At 43.7% G+C, this 22,006-nt stretch overlaps 1 protein-coding gene and 1 long non-coding RNA gene across 2 annotated transcripts in view; one reads left to right on the forward strand and one right to left on the reverse strand.

The window, feature by feature from the left end:
• BAALC (BAALC binder of MAP3K1 and KLF4) overlaps positions 1-3,159 on the reverse strand; it is an 80,888-nt gene extending 77,729 nt beyond the window's left edge. The window contains exon 1 of the mRNA XM_019711793.3: positions 2,569-3,159. Coding sequence (XP_019567352.1) covers positions 2,569-2,728 — 160 coding nt within the window. The 5' untranslated portion in view covers positions 2,729-3,159. The remainder of the gene's footprint in view (positions 1-2,568) is intronic.
• Positions 1,572-18,370, forward strand: LOC109434652 (uncharacterized). Its single transcript, XR_002135847.3, has 3 exons — positions 1,572-1,772; positions 4,617-4,758; positions 17,414-18,370. It is a non-coding gene; the product is annotated as an uncharacterized LOC109434652 (long non-coding RNA).
• The last annotated feature ends 3,636 nt before the right edge of the window (positions 18,371-22,006 follow it).

Raw genomic sequence — 22,006 nt, forward strand, 5'->3', positions numbered from 1 at the left:
CAAGGAGATGATGAGTCTACCCCATCCTCATAGCTCCTGAGGTTAGGGTGGCCAGAAGCAAAGTGGCTTCGATTTGACACTGAAGGAGAGTGACCAGGGACCCAGAAAGAAAAGCACCTTGAAAACAGGGAGAACTGGGAGTAAGCAAGAGCTATGAAGACTGTCTGTCTAGACTGGGGCAATTTAACTGAGTCCCACCTGCCTTAAATGGGTGACCTCCAGAGACCCTCTCTAGCTCTAGGATTCTAGCAATGAGAAATTTTTGTGATTTTACAATCTGGACTCTCCTGAATCCAGCCTTTCCTGTTCTCACCCAACAGAAAAGGGTTGATGGAAATGGGGGAAAAATGGCAGTCCAGCTTCCTCTCACCATGCAGTCACTGTGGGCCAGTAATGCCCCCCAGAAGCCTGGCACTGAGTTCATGGGTACAGCATGGGCAGGGATGGGTGAGGCAGGGAGAGCAGGGAAGAAGAAAAGAATAAAGAGCTCTGGCTAATTTCCCAGGGTGGCTGAAGCCCAGGAGATTTGTAGTTTTCTCAAATGACCACTCTGACTAACGATGTCAGTTCCCAGTCTGAAAACTGCACAGGAATCAAGCCACTTTTATAAAGGCCTCAGAGAATGCCTTGCACCCCCAGGGAAGCCTTGATTTCATCTTGATCTTCAGAAATGTCCCTCTCCCCACAGGTCTTCAGGACCCCCTGTCTGGCAGGGCTGTCCCACATTTGGCAGGGCATCACAAGTGAGTATACTTGTCCCAAGCCCCACCTGTTGCAGGAACCAGATCTCATGATGCATGATGGGCTATGACTCAGGATGACAGGGTAATAAATGGATAAGAATTGGAAATGAATAAATATGTATATATTTAGCCATCCCATAATAACTCTCTCATACCCATAAATAGGTACATATACACTCACCTTGTATATTTATTCCCTGACGCTGTACTTTGTTCTTTTTCATGCTAGATCTTTTTAACCTTATTTCTTTGGAGTGCAAATCTGGCCTTTGCTGAGTTACACACCTCCCTGGGAAAGGTTGTTACATCTAACATTTTACCAAGTTCCTTTTGAAGGCTTACGTTTTATCCTCATTCGGATATTGGCTTCAGCCAACACATCATTTGGAAACTTGCTGAAAGCATCAGCAACACAAAATAACCGTTCTGGTTGCTACTGAGTCAGAAAAAATTAGCGACAAAGACAGTGTTATGCCTTGTACAGTTTTCACTGATATTTCTTGCTTTTAAAAAAGGTGAGAGTGGGGGAGAATCACAAAGTTGATGTGAAAAAGGAGCCAGCTTTGGTCCTGAAAGACGGAGAGACCAATTCTGAAGTTTAAAGTGACAGCTCTTATTTCAGAGGCATGGATTTTGAATTGTTGATCTTTTGAGAGTAATTCACATTTATTTCCTCTTCCGTACAATATACATTATACTTCAAATTCACCTCATTTTCTACTTTAGATTTCATTACTCAAAAACGCCAACAACATAAAGCGGTCAGGAAATGGTTAAAACATTTTAACCTAAGTGTTGATCTGGCTTTTGACAACATGCCTGTAATAAGTTGGGAGACTTTGTCTTTTAACGTCACCAACAGGTTTATGATTAAAGGTCAGTCTGTGGCAACAGTTAGTCTGTTTTCATCTCTATCCTACAATTATTAGCATCTGCTAAAAAATAATAATAAATCTGATTTTGTGACTGGATCAAAAAGTTCTTTGCATATCCTTCTATCAGATTTCTGCTGGAGGAGTAATGACCTAGGTAAGAGTATTTAATTCATAGTCTTAATCCACTTTTAAGCCCTGTCTCATATAAAACATTGAGGCACCAGGGGTAGGGAGAGAAGTCCTTCACTATGAAACAACTGCTTGAAAAGTAAGCTTAAGTGCAGAACTAGTATTTGACCAATCGGCATTTATTTTGCCCTCAACAAGGATTCTAGTTTTCAGAGCTAGGGAGGGAACACCTTCCCAGCAGGGAGAAGAGGGGAAACCACATGGAAAACGACACTCAGACAATCTGGGTCAGGTGCCCTGTCTATAAGTCCAGGGAGAGAGGGGCCAGGTGGCCAGTGGATGGAGAAGTGACCCAGCAGAGTGCCGGAGGCTAGACAGCGGACTTGGACCAAAGAGGGGCGGAACGAACCCGGGGGCCAGGGCACGGGCGGGCTAAGGGATAGGTGTGAGTGCCAGGTGGGGGTCCTCCCACCGCATCGGGCCCCAGCCAGTGAGCCAGCCCGGGTGAAAGCAAAGTGCTAGGTTTTCCCAAGGTTCGGAGGCCGGGGAGTGGGGAAAAGGGGATGCGGGGGCAGCTATCAGCTCAGCCTCTGTAAGGGTCCCTCGTCGACTCCGATCCCTGGGCCTGGGTCTGTCAGTCTGCCAGCATCAGGCAGCTCCTGTCTGTCTCCCTCCTTCCCTCCGCACCGTCCTGCAAATTCTCTAGAGGACTGCGCTGCCCCTGGCGTGCCCCCTCCCCCCCCAATTCCTCCCGCTTCCCTCCTGTGACCCCGGCCTCCCAGCGCCAGGGGGTTCTGCCTGCAGGAGCCGGGCTCACTCACCCGCGTGCAGGCCGCCCGCCTCGGGGCTGCTGTCGGGGGCGGCGTTGCTGGGCGGCGTGTCCGAGTCAGTGTAGGTTAGCCAGGTGGACTCGGTCTCCCGGGTCCAGCTCTCATAGTAGCGGGGCTCGATGGCATCCGCCCGGCTCCCGCCGCAGCCCATCCTCCCGCGCGGCCGCTCGGTTCCCGGCTCCGGCGGCTGCTCAGCCCGGGCGGCTCAGCCCCGGGCGGCGAGGCGGCAGCGGTGGCATCGGGTCTCAGAGCCGGTGCACGCAGCAGCGAGACGCCCAGCTCCCGCTGTACCAGCCGCCCCCTCCGCTGTGCCCTCTCCCCGCTTCTCCGCCTCCAAAGCCCTCCCCTTACCCACCACTCTTCCCCACCTTCCCTCGCCCTAGCCGCCCACCCCTCCGCCCCAAGTTCCCTCTCCCTCGCACCCTTCCTTAGTGTGCCCGAGCCGGCCGGGGGCGCAGGAGCCGCGGCCCAGGAATGGGAGGAGGGCGGGGGGTCCAACGAAGGGTTTGGCACGGTGGGCCCCGGTTACCGCTCCCAGGCGGTTGCGCAGCCATCCACCCACCATCACCACCCCCATTCAACCATTCATCCCTCCCTCCCTCCCTCCCTCCCTCCCTCCCTCCCTCCCTCCCCTCCCTCCCTCCTTTCATCCTTCCTTCCTTCCTTCCTTCCTTCCTTCCTTCCTTCCTTCCTTCCTTCCTTCCTCCTTTGTTCCATTCATCCTTCCAGAAGAGAACTGAAGGGCTTAGGAAGGGACCCCAGTGCTTTCTGTTTCAATAGCAGTGAAGCTGGGGACAACGCTGGAAGACTGAGGATAAAGTATTGCCATTAAGAATTAAGGGGCAGTCAGAGCCCATGCCTGTCTTAGCTAATTTGGGGAGTAGGGAGAGGGACCTATGATTTCTGAGAGACTCGGACTAGACCCTGTCACTAACACCCTGTCCAGTTTTGCCACTTCGTGATCTGAACTTTGTTCTCAAGAAAGCAAGAGGACCAGGAACGTTGTGACATCCGAACTCCCTCTCTGGGTGGGGCTGAGGGGCATGGCTGACTTCCCTCCAAACCTAACTGAGAGCTTTGACATTCCAGGGTCCACCACCCAGCTGTCAGCCTTTCATTTCCTGGTGCACACTCAGTTCAGAGTTGGGTGGGCAAATGAGTTTACCTGTCCCAAAGAAGCCAGAACACGTGATCAAAGAAGGAAACCACCCTTAAAGTGAGGACTAAGAAAGGAGAAGCGTTGGAAGAATAAATCCTCAATGACCAGGCTCTGCCAGAATAGAACGTGGTGTTGAATGAGTTTTCAATCATTCAACACATATTTATTAAATACCTATTATGGCAAAACACTGGTAGTAGACATAATACTCATACAATATATTGTGTATATTACCCATTGTCCATAGACCACGGTGTGTACTGTTTAACACTTCTTACAAAGCGTACAGACTATCTAGTACTCGTGATATCTTACATAATATATAGAAAGTAGACTAGAGTTCATTGCCTATAACATTTAGTATGTAGCATCCAGTAGATAGGCCAAGTTCAGGGCATTGCCTGGCACACAGTAGGCCGTCAACTGAATGAAGCATGAAGAATATTCTTTGTAGTAATTCAATTTACTTCAATGATTACAATTCGGGCTAAAGAAGATCAAGTTTGGGGCAGAGCTGCTAGACATCCCTTTGGCAGGCACAAATCAGAATCCACAAGGCAGAAGTGAGTCAAGTTTCACTGAGCCAAGACAAGGGGCTCAAGCTGAGCCCAGACCCTGCTCCTTACTCAGGGCTCAAGCTGGCCCTTCCCCTGCAGGCTTTACTTCTCCTCTTAAGATAACCGCAGCAGGTCTCAACCTCAGTTCAGCTGTGCGAGGTGGCAGAGGTGCAGTTATCTAGAATTTCTAGTTGCCCCAGCCCGCTGGAATTCAGATGCCCTGTGCCCTTTTTTCTTACCCCCGATTATTATTGTTTAAGAAGAACCCGCTTTCTGAGACAGAGCATTCTCAAGTTCTCTAACGAAGCTTCTGCTTCCCTCAGTTTTAGGGTGATGTGCTCCTTTCATAACCAGCTACTCTGTGATGTCACCACTGAAGAGCAGTCCAAGCAGAAAGAGTACCTGAGTTGGAAAGGTGCCAAGGAGTTCTCAGAAATGAAGGAAGGCCCCTGGAGCTGGAGCATGGTGAGCAAAGGAAATGAGGGGAGCATAAGAGGAAGTGGAGGAGCCCATACATGGAAAGGACTATAGAAAGAGATTTGGACCTTATCCTAAGAGCAGTAGGAAACCTGGGAGGGCTTCAAGCCACACACTGCGAGTATTAGATCTATATTAGCAAAGTGTGACTCTGGAAGTAAGTGGAGTAGGGTGGGCAGAGAGGCCAGACTGGGTTCTGGGAGACCATGGGGTGGCTACTGAAGAGAGGCAGTGATGGTGGATGATTCAAGGAGTTGGGTGGATAGGATTGCCAAGTACTGAGGAGAGGAATACTAGAGGGAAACCAGTAGTGTATCAGGGTGGAGAGGTCTGGAGATGGCAGGCAGATGAGGAATACTGTTTTGCTTGCTCACAGATGCCTGTGAGACTTGAGTTCACTAAAGCACTTAGCTTAGTTACTGGAATATAGCAAAAGTAGCTTTATTGATGCTGGTTTTCCTGATCACATGGTTCCAAGTCTGGAACTCAAGAGAGGTCTCAACTAGAAAAATAATTTTAGGAGGCATCAGCATATGAAAGATACCTGATAAATGTCTCTTTCTCCAAATATCTTGACCTTTCCTGTTTTGGTTTTCTAGTGCTCAATCTTCCCACTGCTGCTTTCCCCTCTTCTAGCACAATCGCTACTATCCTGAGTCTTATTCCCTTTCATATAAAAATAACTTATCTGTGTCCCAGAATCTGACTCCAAGTTTGATATTCCAGCCACTGTTTAACACTTTCTTCAGGTACATCAAAGACTTGAAGGATGAGAATATTGCCCACCTTCCGTTTTGAAAGATCCTCCAGGTCCCCGTGCCTCAGTTTCCTCATCTGTGAATAGGAATAATTAATTGTGTGAAGATGTGTAAAGTGCTCGGAAGAGTGCATGGCACGTAGAAAGCACTCAATCAGTGTTAGCTATTGCTGCACTTCTGGGGCAAGGAACAACAGTCATTGGTGTCTCTCTCTTTTAAAGAGGAAACCTCTGAAATCAGTGTTTTTCACATGAAATCATGTCTGTGGATTTGCTTAGCACACAGCAGACGTTTGGTAAATGGTAGATTTTTCTTTTCCCACCTTCCCTTTTCCTTCCCTTAGTTGTTACTACTGACAACCTTCCTACAGATACATTTCTTACCACCATTCCTATATAAAATCATTATCGACAGAGCAACCGTCTATTTTTTCATAGAATTTCTTCTTGCTATTACATGACACTATAAATTCAGAGAAATTTTGAACCAAGAAAACTTAGAGATCAGCTGATCCAGTCCTTCATTTTTACCAACTAGGAAATCATAGCTCAGAGAGGTTAGTAGAGTCACCCAAAGTCACAGAACAAGGTGTTATCCCTGATAGAGCTGACGTTTCAATAGGAGCTCAGAGCTTCTGACTGCTGGCTCTGTGCTCTTTTAATTATAACTCTGTAATCAGTATTGAATTTTCTTCCAGAACTTTAGGAATAAATGTGATAAATTAAACGTACATATGTAAAGTGTTATCAATTATCTTAAACCGTCTGTTCAGAATCTGTAACTCAACTGGCATGAATTGGTCATCTTTTTTCATCAAGTTTAAAAGCAAGAGAAAAAAAAAGAATTATTCTAAAAGGAGGAGAGTTGTAACAGGGAAATGGAAAGTCTTACTCCAAGCCATCCAGAGCAATGCAGTAGATTATGCCTTTACAAGCTATTGCTGAGTGGTATTTGTTACCTGACGGGATTCTCAAAATATACTATCTGTGGTTTTAAGACCCCTTATGATGAGTACAACCCTGGCTCATTTCTATGGAAACAGAAACAGGAGCAGAGGTCTTCAGGGCCCAAACCATTCTACCTGTAGGTCTTATTTCTGTGGCCTAGCATCAAGGGGCTCTGTGCAACTATGGTGAGCAGGAAAAAGGAGACCTCTGATGAAACAGCATCCAGGACAGAACAGGAGCTCTGCAGTACCCTAAACCTGCCATTAGGATCAGTCATCGGAAAAAGAGCAAAGATAATAGATTCACTGCCTTACAAGTTTCAGTTTTTCCAAGTGAAACAGTAATACAAATGAGTAGCAATAGCAGCAATAATTCTGGCCGACAGGGTGCAGACCCAAGATAAGTCTCTTTAGTCTTGAATGCCAAACCTCAGCAGGAACCCCACCAATCCAGGTTCAGTGAACAAACAGGAACTGTAGCCTTGTGTCTTCCCTTTGGAGGATTTTTAAGCAATTTCCACTGAGCACCCTCCCAGTCCCCAGTCTTGGCTAGCTGCCACATCCTCATTGATCTACAAATTGTAATTTTACAAATTTGTGGTAAAGGCAGAGAGCTCGAAGTTAGCACCCCAAATCTCAAAATCTGATTCCACTCCCCACAGCTAGGTTAAGAAAAGCAGCAAGTGTCGTTTAACACAGGCCCATTTATGCATCTCTTACCTTTGAAGAATGATTCCATCCTGTGGGGGAAAGGTATGGTATACCTGGAATTCAGGTGATACAGACAGGATAAACAAGAGAAACTGACATAGTGAAATGGCAAGCGGATAAATGAGTTTTTGACTTGGTTCAAGAAATTAGAAAAGGTGAAAAAGGAAATTTTTCACAAAAGAAAGAAAGAAATTAAATATGTTACCACAAAATATTTATATAGGAAATGAAATTTAAATGTGAAACTAAACACTGTAGAGTAAATTCTCCCTCCACTAATCTTTGAACCAAATAATTCTCATGAGACGAGAGTTCACCTCCTTTGGGTTAATCCTAAAGAGATTCAACAAGTTCTTTCAGTGCCTGCAGAATCTATTTCAGTACCTGGATTAACGTCCTGTGGCACATTATCATACCCAAATGAAAATCCAGGACTCAGCAGTTGCTGATGTTTCCAAGTTTCTGGTTTCATTATACTTCCTTTCATTGATAAGATGCAATGAATAAATGATTTGTTCGCTCACAAGGGAATATGAGCCACGTTCTACTGGAAATGGCCTGGAGAGGAAATCTGGTGATGATGAGGTAGATGGGTAATTTTTTTAAATGACAGAACAACTTCAAATTGTAGGTTGTAATAGTTAGAAGAAAAAGGGACTGAATTAAAGGTGACCCACAGAACTAATTCCAAAGAGAATTCTGAAAACCCAGAGAAGTTTTTGATAAAACATGCACATAGCATTACATATTCTTAAAGACCTTTAGAGCCATCATTATCTATGTCCTCTAACATTGCACTGGATGAATTAATAATACTGTCCTCTGCACTTCCTCTATACCTGGAACAGGGAAAGCTTGAGTAATTTTCAAAGGTTACTCTAAATGTCAGGGAAAGAATTATTACAGCCTCGATCTCTTAGTCCACAGGTACGAAGTCTTCTTTTCAGAACCAAGGAAGGGCAGGTAGATTGTTAACTTCTTCCTGAGTTTGGAGAAAGATCATTTTCTATGGATATGAATAATGCCTCCTATAATGTTAATTTAAGACCAGTGGTCCCATTCCCATGCATCAGTTCTCTCTGACTGTACCTTCACCTTGAACCCATGAAGATTTGACGTGTGAATCTGAAGAGTAGTTTGAGAATCGGCAGGCACCTGTAAGAATATAATCTGATGAAAAGAGAAGAACTGAAATAGATAGAATAGATTTGGGCTCATGCTTTTGGCAGAAGATTGACAGTTTGCAGTGCCAGGAACCCAAGAGCGCAGGGCTTGGGTTTCTAAGGCAAAGCTCAAGATGTGGGACAGAATGTTCTCCTCAGCTCTGACCATGGCCAGGCGCATTGAAGCAAACTGTTTCCTGGGGCTTTTGAAGGTTCTCAGAAAAGTTCATGTAGCCAAAAGTAGGCCAGATAATTGAGATTCTTTCTCTGAAAGAAAAGAAAGCACTTTTAGACAACTGTTTGTTTGCTGTTTGCTTAATTATATGCCAGTTAACCTGGACCTTCAATCCGTAAAGAGATGTGATGCATCTTACTCATTTCCTTTTGCAAAGAGTTGCTTGCCTATTCAGTCAGAGCAAATAAAAATGAGTCCCAGGCAAGTGAAAAAAATACAAATTTATTTTCATGTTTATTGTATTGCTCCTAGGGTGGGGCAGGCTGTTAACTATATTTATGTCTAAAGTTAGATCACACCACAGTGAAGCTCAGGGGAACAAATGGTGACTTTTATTCATCATTTCCCAGATAAAGGAAAAAGGACGTCAGTCATTTACACTGGCGGTGCCATTTTGGCTATTGGTACTGTGATTTATTTCTTCATCAGATAAGGTATAGGTATGACCAGAGGTGGTGAGACACCGGGAAGTCAGGCCATCTCTCAGTCTGGTCCCTGTAAATGATTGTGGAAATGAAGCTCAGTCTGCTTTCTGCAGTCTTCAGTCAACAGAAAAGTAATTGCCTTATCCTAAATGAAAAACATGACTTCCTGATTATAGTAAATAGGGGGAAGGAAAAAAATGAGCAGGGCAGACAACCAGGTCTTTCATCGGTAATTACCCAGTGAAAACGCTGCGTCCTGAGAGAGCTGGCAGCTCAGGAGCTTATGGAAAAGAAGCCAAGGTGTCCATGTGGCATTTTGCAGGTGGGTATTTTCCATATGCATGAAGCTCCTGATGCACAGCCTATTAGAGGGGGCTGATCTAACTCTGCCTATAATTGGGTGTAATTAAACCAAGGATTGAGAATGTTTTTTGCATTTTTCCCCCTCAAACAAGCCTGTGTCCAAATTCTGGCTCTGATGCTTGCTGTAAGACACTGTTCAGGGCCTCTGTCTTATCTATGACATGGAAATGGGCATGTTCTTGCTTCCCAGTGCATGGAAAGTTCTGAACACATTCCTAACACATGGCAAGTATTCAGTAAATGGTAGTTATTATTCTAATCTTTAAAAATGTCTTATTCATGCCATTGTTATTCCTTGACTGACTGGGACAACCGGGTCTTCTTTCGGTCCTGCCCCTAGCACAGTAGGGCCACCCTTACCTGCTCTCTCACAATGTCCTTAAAGCCCTGGCATCCTCAGAGCAAGATAAAGAATGGGGACAAGCTAGTTCACCCCTAGTGGGGCTACAAGTATGGAGATGCCTTTCCCTTCCTTGGTATCCCCACCTCTGGCCAGGAAAGCAGAACTCATGGGTTCATGGGCAGGATCAGGTTTCTGAACATTTGTAGCTGCATTTTGTATCCAGGGGCAACCGTGGAAACCAACTGGAGACATACTGCAAGGACAACCTGTCTGGTAAACAGTGGATCAGCTGGACCTTTGGTACATGCAGACAGGCTTCCCAGGCTGGAACGGGTAGCGGTCCTCCACCCAGCTCCTACGACTAATAGTAGTTAAGATTTAGGGAGTACTTATATGTCTCAGCCTCTGTATAATAAGCACTTTGAACATGGATTAGCTCACTTAATCCTCACAGTAACTATAGGAGGAAGATGCTATGAAAAGCCCCATTTTCATAATGAGAACACTGAGACTTAGGGAGGTTAAGTGACTTGTCCAATGTCAACCATAACACCAAAGCCAGGATTTAAACCCAGGTCTGTATGACACCAAAGGCCACACATTGATGATAATGCCAATCTTCCACTTGAAGCTGTTCCCATGGGGCTGGTTACTTGCAAACATTTAAGTGGCTGCACATGTCTCGGACCCAAATGGAGAGCCCATGAGGTCTTCTCCAAGGGCAAACCCATTGTGGGAAAGCTCCATGTGCTCTCCTACTCTTCAGGGCAAGAAGCATGAAGATTATTAAGGGCTTGGGAGAAATTTTCCGGTTCCAAGCAGTGTCTATGCTGTGAGTAATCCTTTTCCGAATTGAGAAAAATAGAACAGTTATTGGAAATGAGGTGAAAAATACTCCCTCCGCAGTTTTGAACTCCCTCATAAATATATGACTAAATCCAGGGAATAGCATGAATATAAGAATAATGATTTGATTCTGTTTATTACTTATGTTGTTTGTATAGGATGTTATCCTGGCAGCACTGGGGAGAAATGAGCTACTGAAAATTGTGTGGGCTGGTAGAACGTTTGAATTATTTGCATTGTTGATTTTAACCTCCTGATAGATTCTTTCATAACATTGAATTAGCTGATGTGCATTTCAAGTTTTCAGCTACCAGCAAGCAACTCACTTATGAATCTCAGAGAATTGATACTATCTCACACATCAGAAAACAGGTGGTTTCACACTTACCAAAGCATCTCAAATAAGAACAAAACTTTAGGCTCATTAAAAAAAAAAAAAAAAAAAAAAGCACCTTACTGAATAAGTCCCATAAAGAGAACAGTGTATCTCTTTTGGTCCCTCAAGAATATATGCAGACATTCTAGGGGGACAAAAGGGGACAATTAGAGAATTAAAGAAAAGTAGGTGGTGGTACCTAAACCTATCTAGACAAAGGCTTGGGTGGGCTCTATTTGCTTGAGAGACTGAAAAGCCTCTTGGGAGGAAGATTTGGGGAAAGGTCTTAATTGTCGGAAAGAGGGATTGATTTTAGTGCCACCCAGTGCTGTTATTCAGATTTACCTCCTGCCCCATTCATGCCCCCAGCCTCCCAAACTCTCTTCTTCTGTGAACTTGTGTCCAAATCTTATAAAAAGGAGGAAGCTGTAAGCAAAACTAGAAAAGAGTTTCACTCGAAGCTGTTTGTTTATTAGGGCATAAATTTCACTCCCTTGGCTCTCTGTTAACCACATAAAACATACACAAAAACAGGAGAGATCTGTGCTTTGGCACCTCTAGGGCTCCATGTCCTAGCGGGAACTGGGGTACCCAGAGGTGGTGGAACCCAGGGAAATAACAAGGATACCCAGTAGGAAGCCATGGTGTCTGGTGTAGACCATGGTAACAAGTTTGGATTTTGTTTTAAGAGCAATGAAAAGTATTTATAGCAGAAGAGAGAATAATCTGGTGTTCAGTTTTTAAAAGATCATTTGTGTGGGGGATGAACTTTAGGGAGCCAAGAAAAAAATAGGGAGACCAGTTTGGAGACTGTTGCGATAGTGAAGGCAAGAGATGATAGTGGCTTATAGACTAAGGTGGTGGCAGTGAAGATGGAGAAAATAGAATGGAGACACATTACAGAGGTAGAGTCAAGAAGGCTGGCTGATGTTTTGGATGTCGGGGATAAGGAAGAGAGAGAAAACAAGAATGGCTCTCTGTTTTCTGCTTGCATATCTGGGTAGTTGAGGGAGGCTTGATGAGGAATAAATTTAGAGAAAAAAAGCAGGAGTTCTGTTTTGTCAATCAACAAAATTATAGACGAAAAAGGAGACATTACAACTGATCCCACAGAAAAAGGAAGGATCATAGGAGGCTACTAGAAAAAACTATGCACCAACAAACTGGACAACCTAGAAGAAATGGAAAAATTCTTAGAAACATACAATCTACCAAGGCTGAATCAGGAAGAAATAGAAAATCTGAATAGACCAATCACTAGTAAGGAAATTGAATCAGTAAATAAAAATTCTCCCAAAGAAAGAGTTCTGTTTTGGATACTTTGAAGTTAATCATGCCAGGGAGATAAGTAGGCAATTGGATAGAGAAGATGGGAAATCAAAGCAAAGTTGGTGTTGGTGCCATGAACAAAAGTGTGAGATTCCCTAAGGAGAAAGTAGTAAGTGTAGAGAGAGAGAAAAGGGGATGGCCTACGATCAAGCCCTGAGGAAACCACTCTTTAGAGAATGGATAGAGGAAAATGAACTACAGAAGAAAACTGAGAAGAGGAAATCAGAGAAGTAGGAAACCAGAACACCAAACAGGTGTGTTGTTCCAGAAGCCAGGAAAAGAGATTCTGCCAAGAAGAAAGTATTTGGTTTTGACTAAGGCTGCTGAGGGGTTGTATAAGTGAAAAATGAAACATAGCCTGTTAGACTTGAGAACATGGAGGTCACTGGTGACTTGGTGAGAGTGATATCAGCGGAATCAGAGCCAGAGTAAGTAGGTTAATGAGTGAGTGAACACATGCATCTAATTTTACTCCTTCTTAAAATCCCACAAAAACAACAATAAAGTGATTGTCTTTTACATAAATCTATAAGGATGGTAAGAAGGAGAGAGGACAAAACAACGACAAAATTTTGAGAGCTGGAAATCATTTAGTTAAATTTTAACTGATTTAGCAGCCTGAAGACAGCTGATTCCTAAATCAGTAGTGAGGGAACTTAAAACCAACACAATTTACACCTTCAAAGTCTCAGGGATTGGTGGCATCAGGAAGCTTTAGAAGTGGAGGGAAACTTTAAAAGTGGAGGTGAGGCAAGGCGGATGGGAATTAGCATTAAAACAAGAAAAAAATGGTTGAATGCAGTTTAAAAAGTAATCCTATCTGCAGAACCTCCACCATGTTCTGAAGAGTCTTTTAACTGCTCTATCCCATCTATCAGAAGACTGAATTTATTCTCTAGAATTATAAAACAATGAGGTCCTAGATGGGAATGCCAAATGGGAAGATTAAGAGACTGTATGCTTACCTGTGCTGAGAAGCTTCTTCCCTGCCTCACTTTCCAGAACACAGGCAGAGAGGATTCTCTTGGGAAACTAAACAGTCCAGAGGAAAAATACTTATATGAGGGTTACCCAAGGAAACAGCCCAGCCAAATTGCCCTCATGAAAAGCTCACAATTGATAAGCTCCTCTCATGTTAACAAAGCTTTAAGACATCTTTTTAGTCCCCACTGTCAATTGTAAGCAGACAGCAACTATTACAAGGTATCTGAAGAAAGATTTTAATATGAAAAAGCTACTTGGAGATAACAGAGACTATACAAATTATGTATATTTAATATCCTCAGAGAGATTAAAGGAGATATTGGGGGGGGGGGGTAAAGAAACAGAATGCAAGTAAAATAGGACCTGCAGAGAACAAACAACAACACCAAAATCCCTTGGAAATTAACTATTTAATGGCAGAAAAAAATAAAAAATAAAAAACTCAGTAGGAGGGCCAGAAAAATAAAACTGAGGCAAAAAAGCCAAAAAGATGGAATATAGGAGACAAGACATAAGGAAATTAGAGAATCTGTCTAGAAGGTCCAACACCCAAATAATAGGTGTTCCAGAAAGACATAAGAAAAGGAGGAAATCATCAATGAAGTAATTCAAGAAAAGTATCTAGAATTGAACTATGAAAATGGATGAAGGTAAATCTATCTTAGAATACGTCATTGCAACATTTCAGAATTATGGGAACAGAGTAGATACTATAGGCTTCCAAAGAGAAAAATAGGTGACATTCAGAGGATTAAGAATCAGAGTGTCGATTTCTGGTCAATATGATGGAGTAGGTAAATTCTGTGCCCACCTCCTATACAATGACATCAGAATTACAATTAAACTACAGAACAACTATCATTGAGAATCACCTAAAGTCTAGCTGAACAGAAGTCCTATAACTAAGAAAATACAGAAGAAGCCATGTCAAGACTGGTAGGAGGGGCAGAGACATTGAATGGACTGGTCCCACACCCACGTGTGGTAGTTAAAAATCAGGAGGGATATCTCAGCTGCAGAGGTTCTCTCTGAGGAGTGAGAGGTCCCAGGTCCACACCAGTCTCCCCAACCCAGGGTTACAGTGCTGGGAGAGAAGTCCCCACAATTTCTGGTGGTAAAAACCAGTGGAGATTGTGGCTAAATGAGACAGAGGGCAGCTGGACTCTCAGGCATTCCTCTTAAAGGGCCTGTGCATGGACTTACTCACTGACAGACTCATTGCTCTGAGCTCCAGTGCTGGGACAGCAGCTCCAAAGGCATCAGGGACATACAGGGAGGAGCTGAATTGTCTGGCTGCAGGTCGAAGGCTGGAGGAGCAGCTTCCTCCCAGACAAGTGCTGGCAGAAGCCATTGTTTCTTTGTTGAGCCCTGCCCCACCAAACCCAGCATGCAGCCGCAGGCAGCCACCATATCTGAGTCTCCACTCACCTGGCTAACACCCATTGTCCTGCCCTGGTGGTTCCTTGAGACTCCCCGCCCCACCCAATTTGCAGGCCCACCCATGCTACTTCCCATGGCTTTCCACACAAACAGCCTGTCTTGGCTCAGGCTGTGGACTTTCCTAAAATCTCTCAAAGGTTAAAAACCCCAAACAAGCAGCATCTGGCCTCAGCATGCCCCAGACCTCTTGCTGAGCAGCCCCAAGCCTGGCACTAGTGGCAGCTGGTCTTGGTTCTCAGCTTAGCCTCTCCCAGGCACGTCGAAGCCCAGTGCAGGTGGTGGCCATTTGCAGATCACATTGTGGCTCATGCTAGGTACGCCTAGGCAAGGCACAGGCAGTGGCTGAACTTGGCTAGCAGTGGGGTCCTTCCCAGGAGGCACTGGGGACAGCAGTCCTGGTGGCTGGCTTTGAAATGAGCTGGAGCACCACCTGGCTGCCTCCATGGATAATACACTGAAAAGGCTGAATGGGCAGGCACCAGAGCCCTGCAAAACAGAATCCTGCTCTGTAGGATTAGCCCCTGTATAGCAGCTCCTCCACTGTAGTCAAGGCTAGTCCTCACAACCAACCACCCTGAGGGTCAATCCCTCTCACTGACATACAGACAGCAACCAAGGCTCAACAGGAGGGCACACACAATCTACACAAGGGACACAGCTGCAGCACCCAGCTCAGGTGACCAGGGAGACTGCACCACTGGGCCTTACAGCACACCTACTACATAAGGCCACTCTACCAAGACTGGGAGGCATAGCAGCTCTACATAATGCATAAAAACAAACACAAGGAAGCAGTCAAAATGGGAGATAGAGAAACATGGTCCAAATGAAAGAACAGAAAAAAGCTCTAGAAAAAGAACTAAACAAAATGGAGACAAGCAAACTACCAGATGCAGAATTCACAACACTGGTTATAAGGATGCTCAGTGATCTCAGGGAGAACTTCAACAAAAAGATAGGAAATATAAAAATGGAGGTAGAAATCATTTAAAAAAAACAGTCAGAAATAAAGTATACAATAAAGAAATAAGAATACATTAGAGGGAATCAACAGTAGATTAGATGTAGCAGAGGATAGAATCAGTGATTTGGAAGGTAAAGTAGCAGAAAATGCCCAATCAGAAAAAGAGAGAGAGCAAAGAATTGCAAATCTATTTGAAGAAATAATGACAGGAAACTTCCCTAACTTGGTGAAGGAAGTAGACATACAAATTCAGGAAGCACAGAGTCCCAAATAAGATGAACCCAATAAAGCCCACATCAACAGAGCAGTTAGCAGTTAGAGCCCCCATAAGACTGTCAGCTGATTTCTCAATAGAAACTTTGCAGGCCAGAAGGGGTTGGCACAAAATATTCAAAGTGGTGAAAAGCAAGGACCTATAACCAAGATTACGCTACCCAGCAAAGTTGTCATTTAGAATTAAAGGATAAAGAGCTTCCCAGATAAGGAAACGCTAAAGGAGTTCATCACCACCAAACCAGTATTACAAGAGATGTTAAAGGGACTTCTTCAAGAAGAAGGAAAACACAAAAAGATTTTAAAAAATGAATAATTAAATGGCAATAACTACATATCTATCAATAATTGGATTAAATGGATTAAAGCTCCAATTGAAAGACATAGTGTAGCTGAAAGAATAAAAAAAGAAGATTCTTATATATGCTGCCTAAAAGAGACTTACTTCAGATTGAAAGACACACAGAGACTGGAAGTAAAGTGATGGAAAAAGATATTTCATGAAAATGAAAAAAAAGAGAAAAACTGGGGTAGTAATACTTATACCAGACAAAATGGACTTTAAAACAAAGGCTATAACAAGAGACAAAGAAGGACTCAATAATCCCCCTTCTTGGTATTTACCCACGGAAACCCAAAACACTACTTTGAAGGGACATGTACATCCATGTGTTCACTGCAGCATTATTTACAATAATCAAGATATGGAGGAAACCTGGGTGTCCATCAATGGATGAACGGATAAAAAAGAGGTGGTACATATATATAATGGAATATACTCAGCCATAAAAAAACAATGAAATCTTGCCATCTGCAAGACCATGGATGGACCTAGAGAGTATTGTGCTGAGTGGAGTAAGTCAGGAAGAGAAAGACAAATGTCATATGATTTCATTTATATGTGGAATCTAAAGGACAATTGAACAAACAAAACAGAAACGAACTCATAGATGCAGAAAACATTTTGGTGATTGCTGTATGAGAGGGTGTTGGGGGGAATGGGTGAAAAAGGTGAAGGGATTAAGAAGAACAAATTCGTAGTTACAAAATAGTCATGTGGATGTAAAGTACAGCATAGGGAATATAGTCAATAACATTGTAATAGCTATGTATGGTGTCAGATGGGTACTAGATTTATCAAGGTCACTTCGGAAATTATGTAAATGTCTAACCACAATGTTGTACACTTGAAACTAATATAATAATGTATGTCAACAGTAATTAAAAAATTATTTTAAAAAAAGAGTCAGAACATCTTTGGACTTTTCTATCATAACACTAGAAGCTAGAACACAGTGGAACATTGCTTTCAAAATTCTAAAGAAGTTATTTTCAACTTAGATTATTTTTTAAATTCCCAGCCCAACCATTAATTAAGTAAAAAGTTAAAATAAAGGAAGTTTGACTTGTAAGGTCTCAAAAAATTTACCTCTTGTATACTTTTCTCAAGAAATAACTAGAAGATGTTATTTTTCTTTCCAAAACAGGAAAGAAAAAGAGTTTGGAGTCAGGACCCAGAAAGAAGATGAAGAGAATCCCCAGGAAGAGGGTGAAGGGACCTCCTAAGAAAATGCTACAGCAGGTCTGGAGGGTAGACAGGAGAAGATCTCAATTGGAAAAGGTCTGAAGACTCTGAAAGAACGTTCTTCAAAAGGATAAAACTGACAGCTAAATCGAAACATTTTGAGAGGAGAGTTGATTAATGACACTTTGAAGTTGAACTGGTGATAAGAACATAGAAACTAAGCAAATAAAAAAGTTATTCCCAAGGAAAATTAAAAATTGTGTAAGAAAGAAAAAATAATCTAGATTTACTACATGGCTCAGCTCTCAGTATCACTACATAATCACAATAAAGCAAGCACTGATTTTTGAACTAAGCAAAATTATGATGTAACCGATCCTTACTCTGATGTCAGGAAGGGTAAAGGGATGGGAAGAGTATATGTGTGAGCTATGGGAACAGGAAAGGATGTGAGTTGAATTCTCATTCTCTCTAAGAGGAAGACAGTAAATACGGCTTAAAACTGAGGGATCAAGAAGTAGCATAATACTAGCATTTTATTTAAAAACAAGAGCTAATGTTAAAAAAAAAAATCAGCAAAAGGAGTCATAAGTTGTTGTCTGATGGGGAAGCAGAGCAGGGGACTACTGGTTTCACCAATCTTATAGAACTGCTTGACTCTTTAAAATACGTGTGTGAATCACCTCACTAAAAATAGAAACCAAATAAAAACAAGGGTAAATGGAAAGTGAAGAAGCGAAGGTGGCATGCATAGACAAATATTTTGTGATATTTGTGATGGTTCTAAAGAAGAATAGAAAGGCGAGTTAGGGTAGCTGGGGTCAAGGGTGGATTTTTTAAAGATGGGAAATAGAGTACGTTTGGGGATGAGAACTGTCTACCTGGGGCAGCAGAGGGCGGATTCCGAAGGGAGCAAAGTCCTTGAGAAGATTAGAGGATGGGATCCAAAACCCACCAGGTGGGGATGGACTTTGATATGGAAGAAGCACCTCCTTCACTGAAAAAAGAGGGAAGAAAAAATAGGTGCAGACATGAATAGACGTGTAGGCTTGGTCATGACCCTGCTTCTTGTCTCACCAGGCCTCATAACACCCAGAGCAGAGCACAATGCAATACACTAGCAATTCCATGAGAAGTAACACACTGACTACAACAGACATGTTCCTTCAACCCTCCTGTGATGGCTGTGGAATGCCAAATTGCCTCTGCTTGATGGATCACTCTCCCTCAGTGGATGTATTCCTCTTTTGTCTCACAGAAATAAGAACATCTACATTTGAAAACAAAAAGACTTCCACAGGTAACATGTTGGATTTAATATTCTAGTGGACCTTCTCCTGCTGCAAAGCAACTACCTCCCAGATAAAGCATCCTTACTGATACAATCTTGGGCTTATAGGAAATAGGGGAGATTATCAAGGGACCCCTGCCCACAAAAAGAAGCAAACTATAAGTGGAAATAGAGCTGGAAGTAGCGATCAAACAGGGAGGAACAGAAGTGCCCTGGCAGCCGGGGCAAAAGCCACATACCATTGGGCCAGCAGGGGGAGCCAAACCTTCAACCCTTCCGTTAAGCCAGAACTCTGGAAAATGTCTAAGTGGTTCCTTGATGGCAATGCCCCCTGGCTCTTGGCAGAAGCAGCTGCGTATCTTCCCTGAAGAGAGCACCCTCAATTTAAGTCTGAAAGATTCCCACAGATAAAGGTCTGAGGAATATGACCACACCCTCAGAGACCAGCAGGTCTAGGAGGGCTACACCACTATGAGTGAGAGTCAGCAGACACATTCTAAAGAAAAGATAAGAAAAGGAGATTAAAACCTATGTGTTGCTTTGCCAAGTCTGCCCTTTGGAACACGCGTACCACCATCACCTGAATGCTTACTAAAATGCTCATTACTGGGTCCCATTCCACACCTACTAAGCCTGGGCTCTGAGGGTTGAATCTGGGAATCTGCATTAACACTCAGTCCCCACCGAGGGAAAACTAGGCACACAGACCCAGCTTTCCTTTCCACAATCACATTCCTGTAGCTGTTGCTGTCTATTCATCGCAATATGAACACAGCAGGCCCATCCATAGAAGGCTAAAGCAAAACTAAGAAAATAGCTAAAAAGATAGCACCCCCTAATGCCAGCCAGACAATAGGGACTGAGTCGCCTTGGGTGCTGTTGGCCTCCTGTCTGAACACAGCAGGACCTTGGTCTTTCCAGCCCCTGAGCCCTGGAGCCATTGCTGTGCTGGAATCCTGGTCACACTTGAGTGACTGTAATGCACAAAATACTGTGATTGAAGATGACGGGAAGTGAGGGCCATAATACTAACTAATATCATAATGGCTTATGTTACACTAAACACCAAGAACTTGGAAGTGTTTAGTCCGTGGGTGGGCTGTCAGGAGACTCTTTGTAGGAGGGGCCAAGGTGGGGCTGGGAGACGAGCTTACTCTAAAGGAAGAGAGAGACAGACATAGGTCCTGGGTCCAAGGACAAGAAGCATATTGCAAATAGAAGAGCTGATTTTAAGTACAACAGAGGCTGATTCTAATTTTCTTGGCCCATTCCCCACAGCTTTTATCCTGCACAGAATATTGGACCCCCAAAAAGAGCAAAAACACAAAGATAGCACTGCTTTGGAGTTTTGTAGTTTAAGGAGCACGGGACAGGCTAAGAGGGAAATAGAAAATGCCTTGTGGCAATGACAGCAATAGCCAATCAAAGCTGAATGGCTACTGTGTGCCAGGCAGGGTAGAGTATTACAACAGTCCTACCAGGCAGGCATTACTGTTATTATTTTACAGCTGAGATGAGAAAGCTGAGTTCCAAAAAGAAAACTTTTTTCAAGAAAACTGAGTTCAGAGAGGTTGAGTAACTTGTTTGATGTTACACTGCAGTCAATCACAGAGCCCAACTTGAACTCAAGACTGCTCAACTTTATAGGCCGTGTTCTTGAGATTTTTTTTTTCTGATTTGATTAAGGAGATGATTTAACTTCACAGTTTAAGATTTAGAAAAGTTATTACACGATGTTCAGTGAAAACCCCTTGTCTCACCACTGCTGCCTGACACCCAGCTCCCTTCCTCATAGAAAACCAGTGTCATTAGATCATGCATGAGATTCCAGAGATATTTTATGAATTTACATTTGCTACACAAGTGGTAGAGTATACACACTGTTCTGAACCTCACACTTTTCACAGACCAGTACATAAAGATCTTCCTTGTTCTCTTTTCCGGCTGTAGCATTGTTGGGTGGATGCTCGGATCCTGTTTACCGGTCCTGGGTCAAAAGACTTATCCACATTTCCAGTCTTCGAGTAGCCCATGTGCTTTTTGCTGAGCAAACTCCCCTCTCTCTGCTCACGCTCTGTGATAATTAGGTTCCTCTAAGCTGCTAGACACAGCAACACTCCTAGGTTACCTCGAACTGTGGGAGTTTATTGTGCAGGCACAAAAGAAAGGAAACTGGAAACAGCTGGAGAGCGGCAGGAGGCAGAGCAGCTCCACCCTGGCACCAGGCACCTTTGCCCCCATCTTTGTTAACTGCGCCAGGAGCTACCCTCCTTCTGTCACCAAGGCTCCCCCCCATCCCCGGCCCCCCACCCCCACCCCCACCCCGTTATCAGTTATTGGGCTCCCTCTGGTGCATCTGAGTCCAAACTTCCCACAGGAGAGGAGCAGGGTCTCCAGCACATGGTCCCTTGGGCAGGCTTGGGGAACTGCTGGCCTGATAGCTGCCCTGGGAGCAGGGCCCACCCCTAGTCCCACCAGGTGTAGCCAGGTTAGTGGGGTTAAGCAGGAGAGAATGGAAGGCCCTGTGCATAAGGGCCTCTTTCCTCAGAAGGGGCTTAGAGCAAAGGGTAAAATACAAGGAGACCTCCCTTATCCATGGTTTCGCTTTCCATGGTTTCTGCTACCCACCGTCAACCAGGGTCAGAAAATATTAAATGGAAAATTCCATTGAAAAATAAATGAAAGAAAAAAAAGAAAATTCCAGAAATAATTCACAAGTTTTAAATCGCATGCTGTTCTGAGTAGCATGATGAAATCTCATGCCTTCCCACTCTGTCCTGCCCAGGACATGAATTATCCCTTTGTCCAGTGTCTCCACGCTGTAGACCCTCCCTGCCCATGACTTAGTAGCTGTCTTGGTTATCAGATTGACTGTCATGGTACCTAGTGCTTGTGCTCAAGTCACCCTTATTTTACTTAATGATGGTCCCAAAGTGCACGAATAGTGATGCTGGCAATTCAGATATGCCAGAAAGAAGCCGGAAAGTGCTTCCTTTAAGTGAAAAGGTTTGCATGTATTGGAAAAAACAGTATATATAGGGTTCTGTACTATCCACGGTTTCAGGCTTCCACTGGGGGTCTTGGAACTTATCCCCCATGGATAAGGAGGAACTGTGAACTCCTTTTCTGTCCAGGAATCCTCCTGCCCAGGAATCCCAGAACTGCCCGGAAGGAATTTTAATGGCTAAGCAAGTAAAGCCGGACTCACAGAGTCCCTCTTAAAATTACCTTGTTTCCAGGCCCAGGCTGATTCAGTCTGTGGGG

Source organism: Rhinolophus sinicus, chromosome 6 (genome assembly GCF_057876585.1).
Source record: "Rhinolophus sinicus isolate RSI-liver-muscle chromosome 6, RSI-T2T, whole genome shotgun sequence".
In the NCBI taxonomy this organism is placed as follows: Eukaryota; Metazoa; Chordata; class Mammalia; order Chiroptera; family Rhinolophidae; genus Rhinolophus; species Rhinolophus sinicus.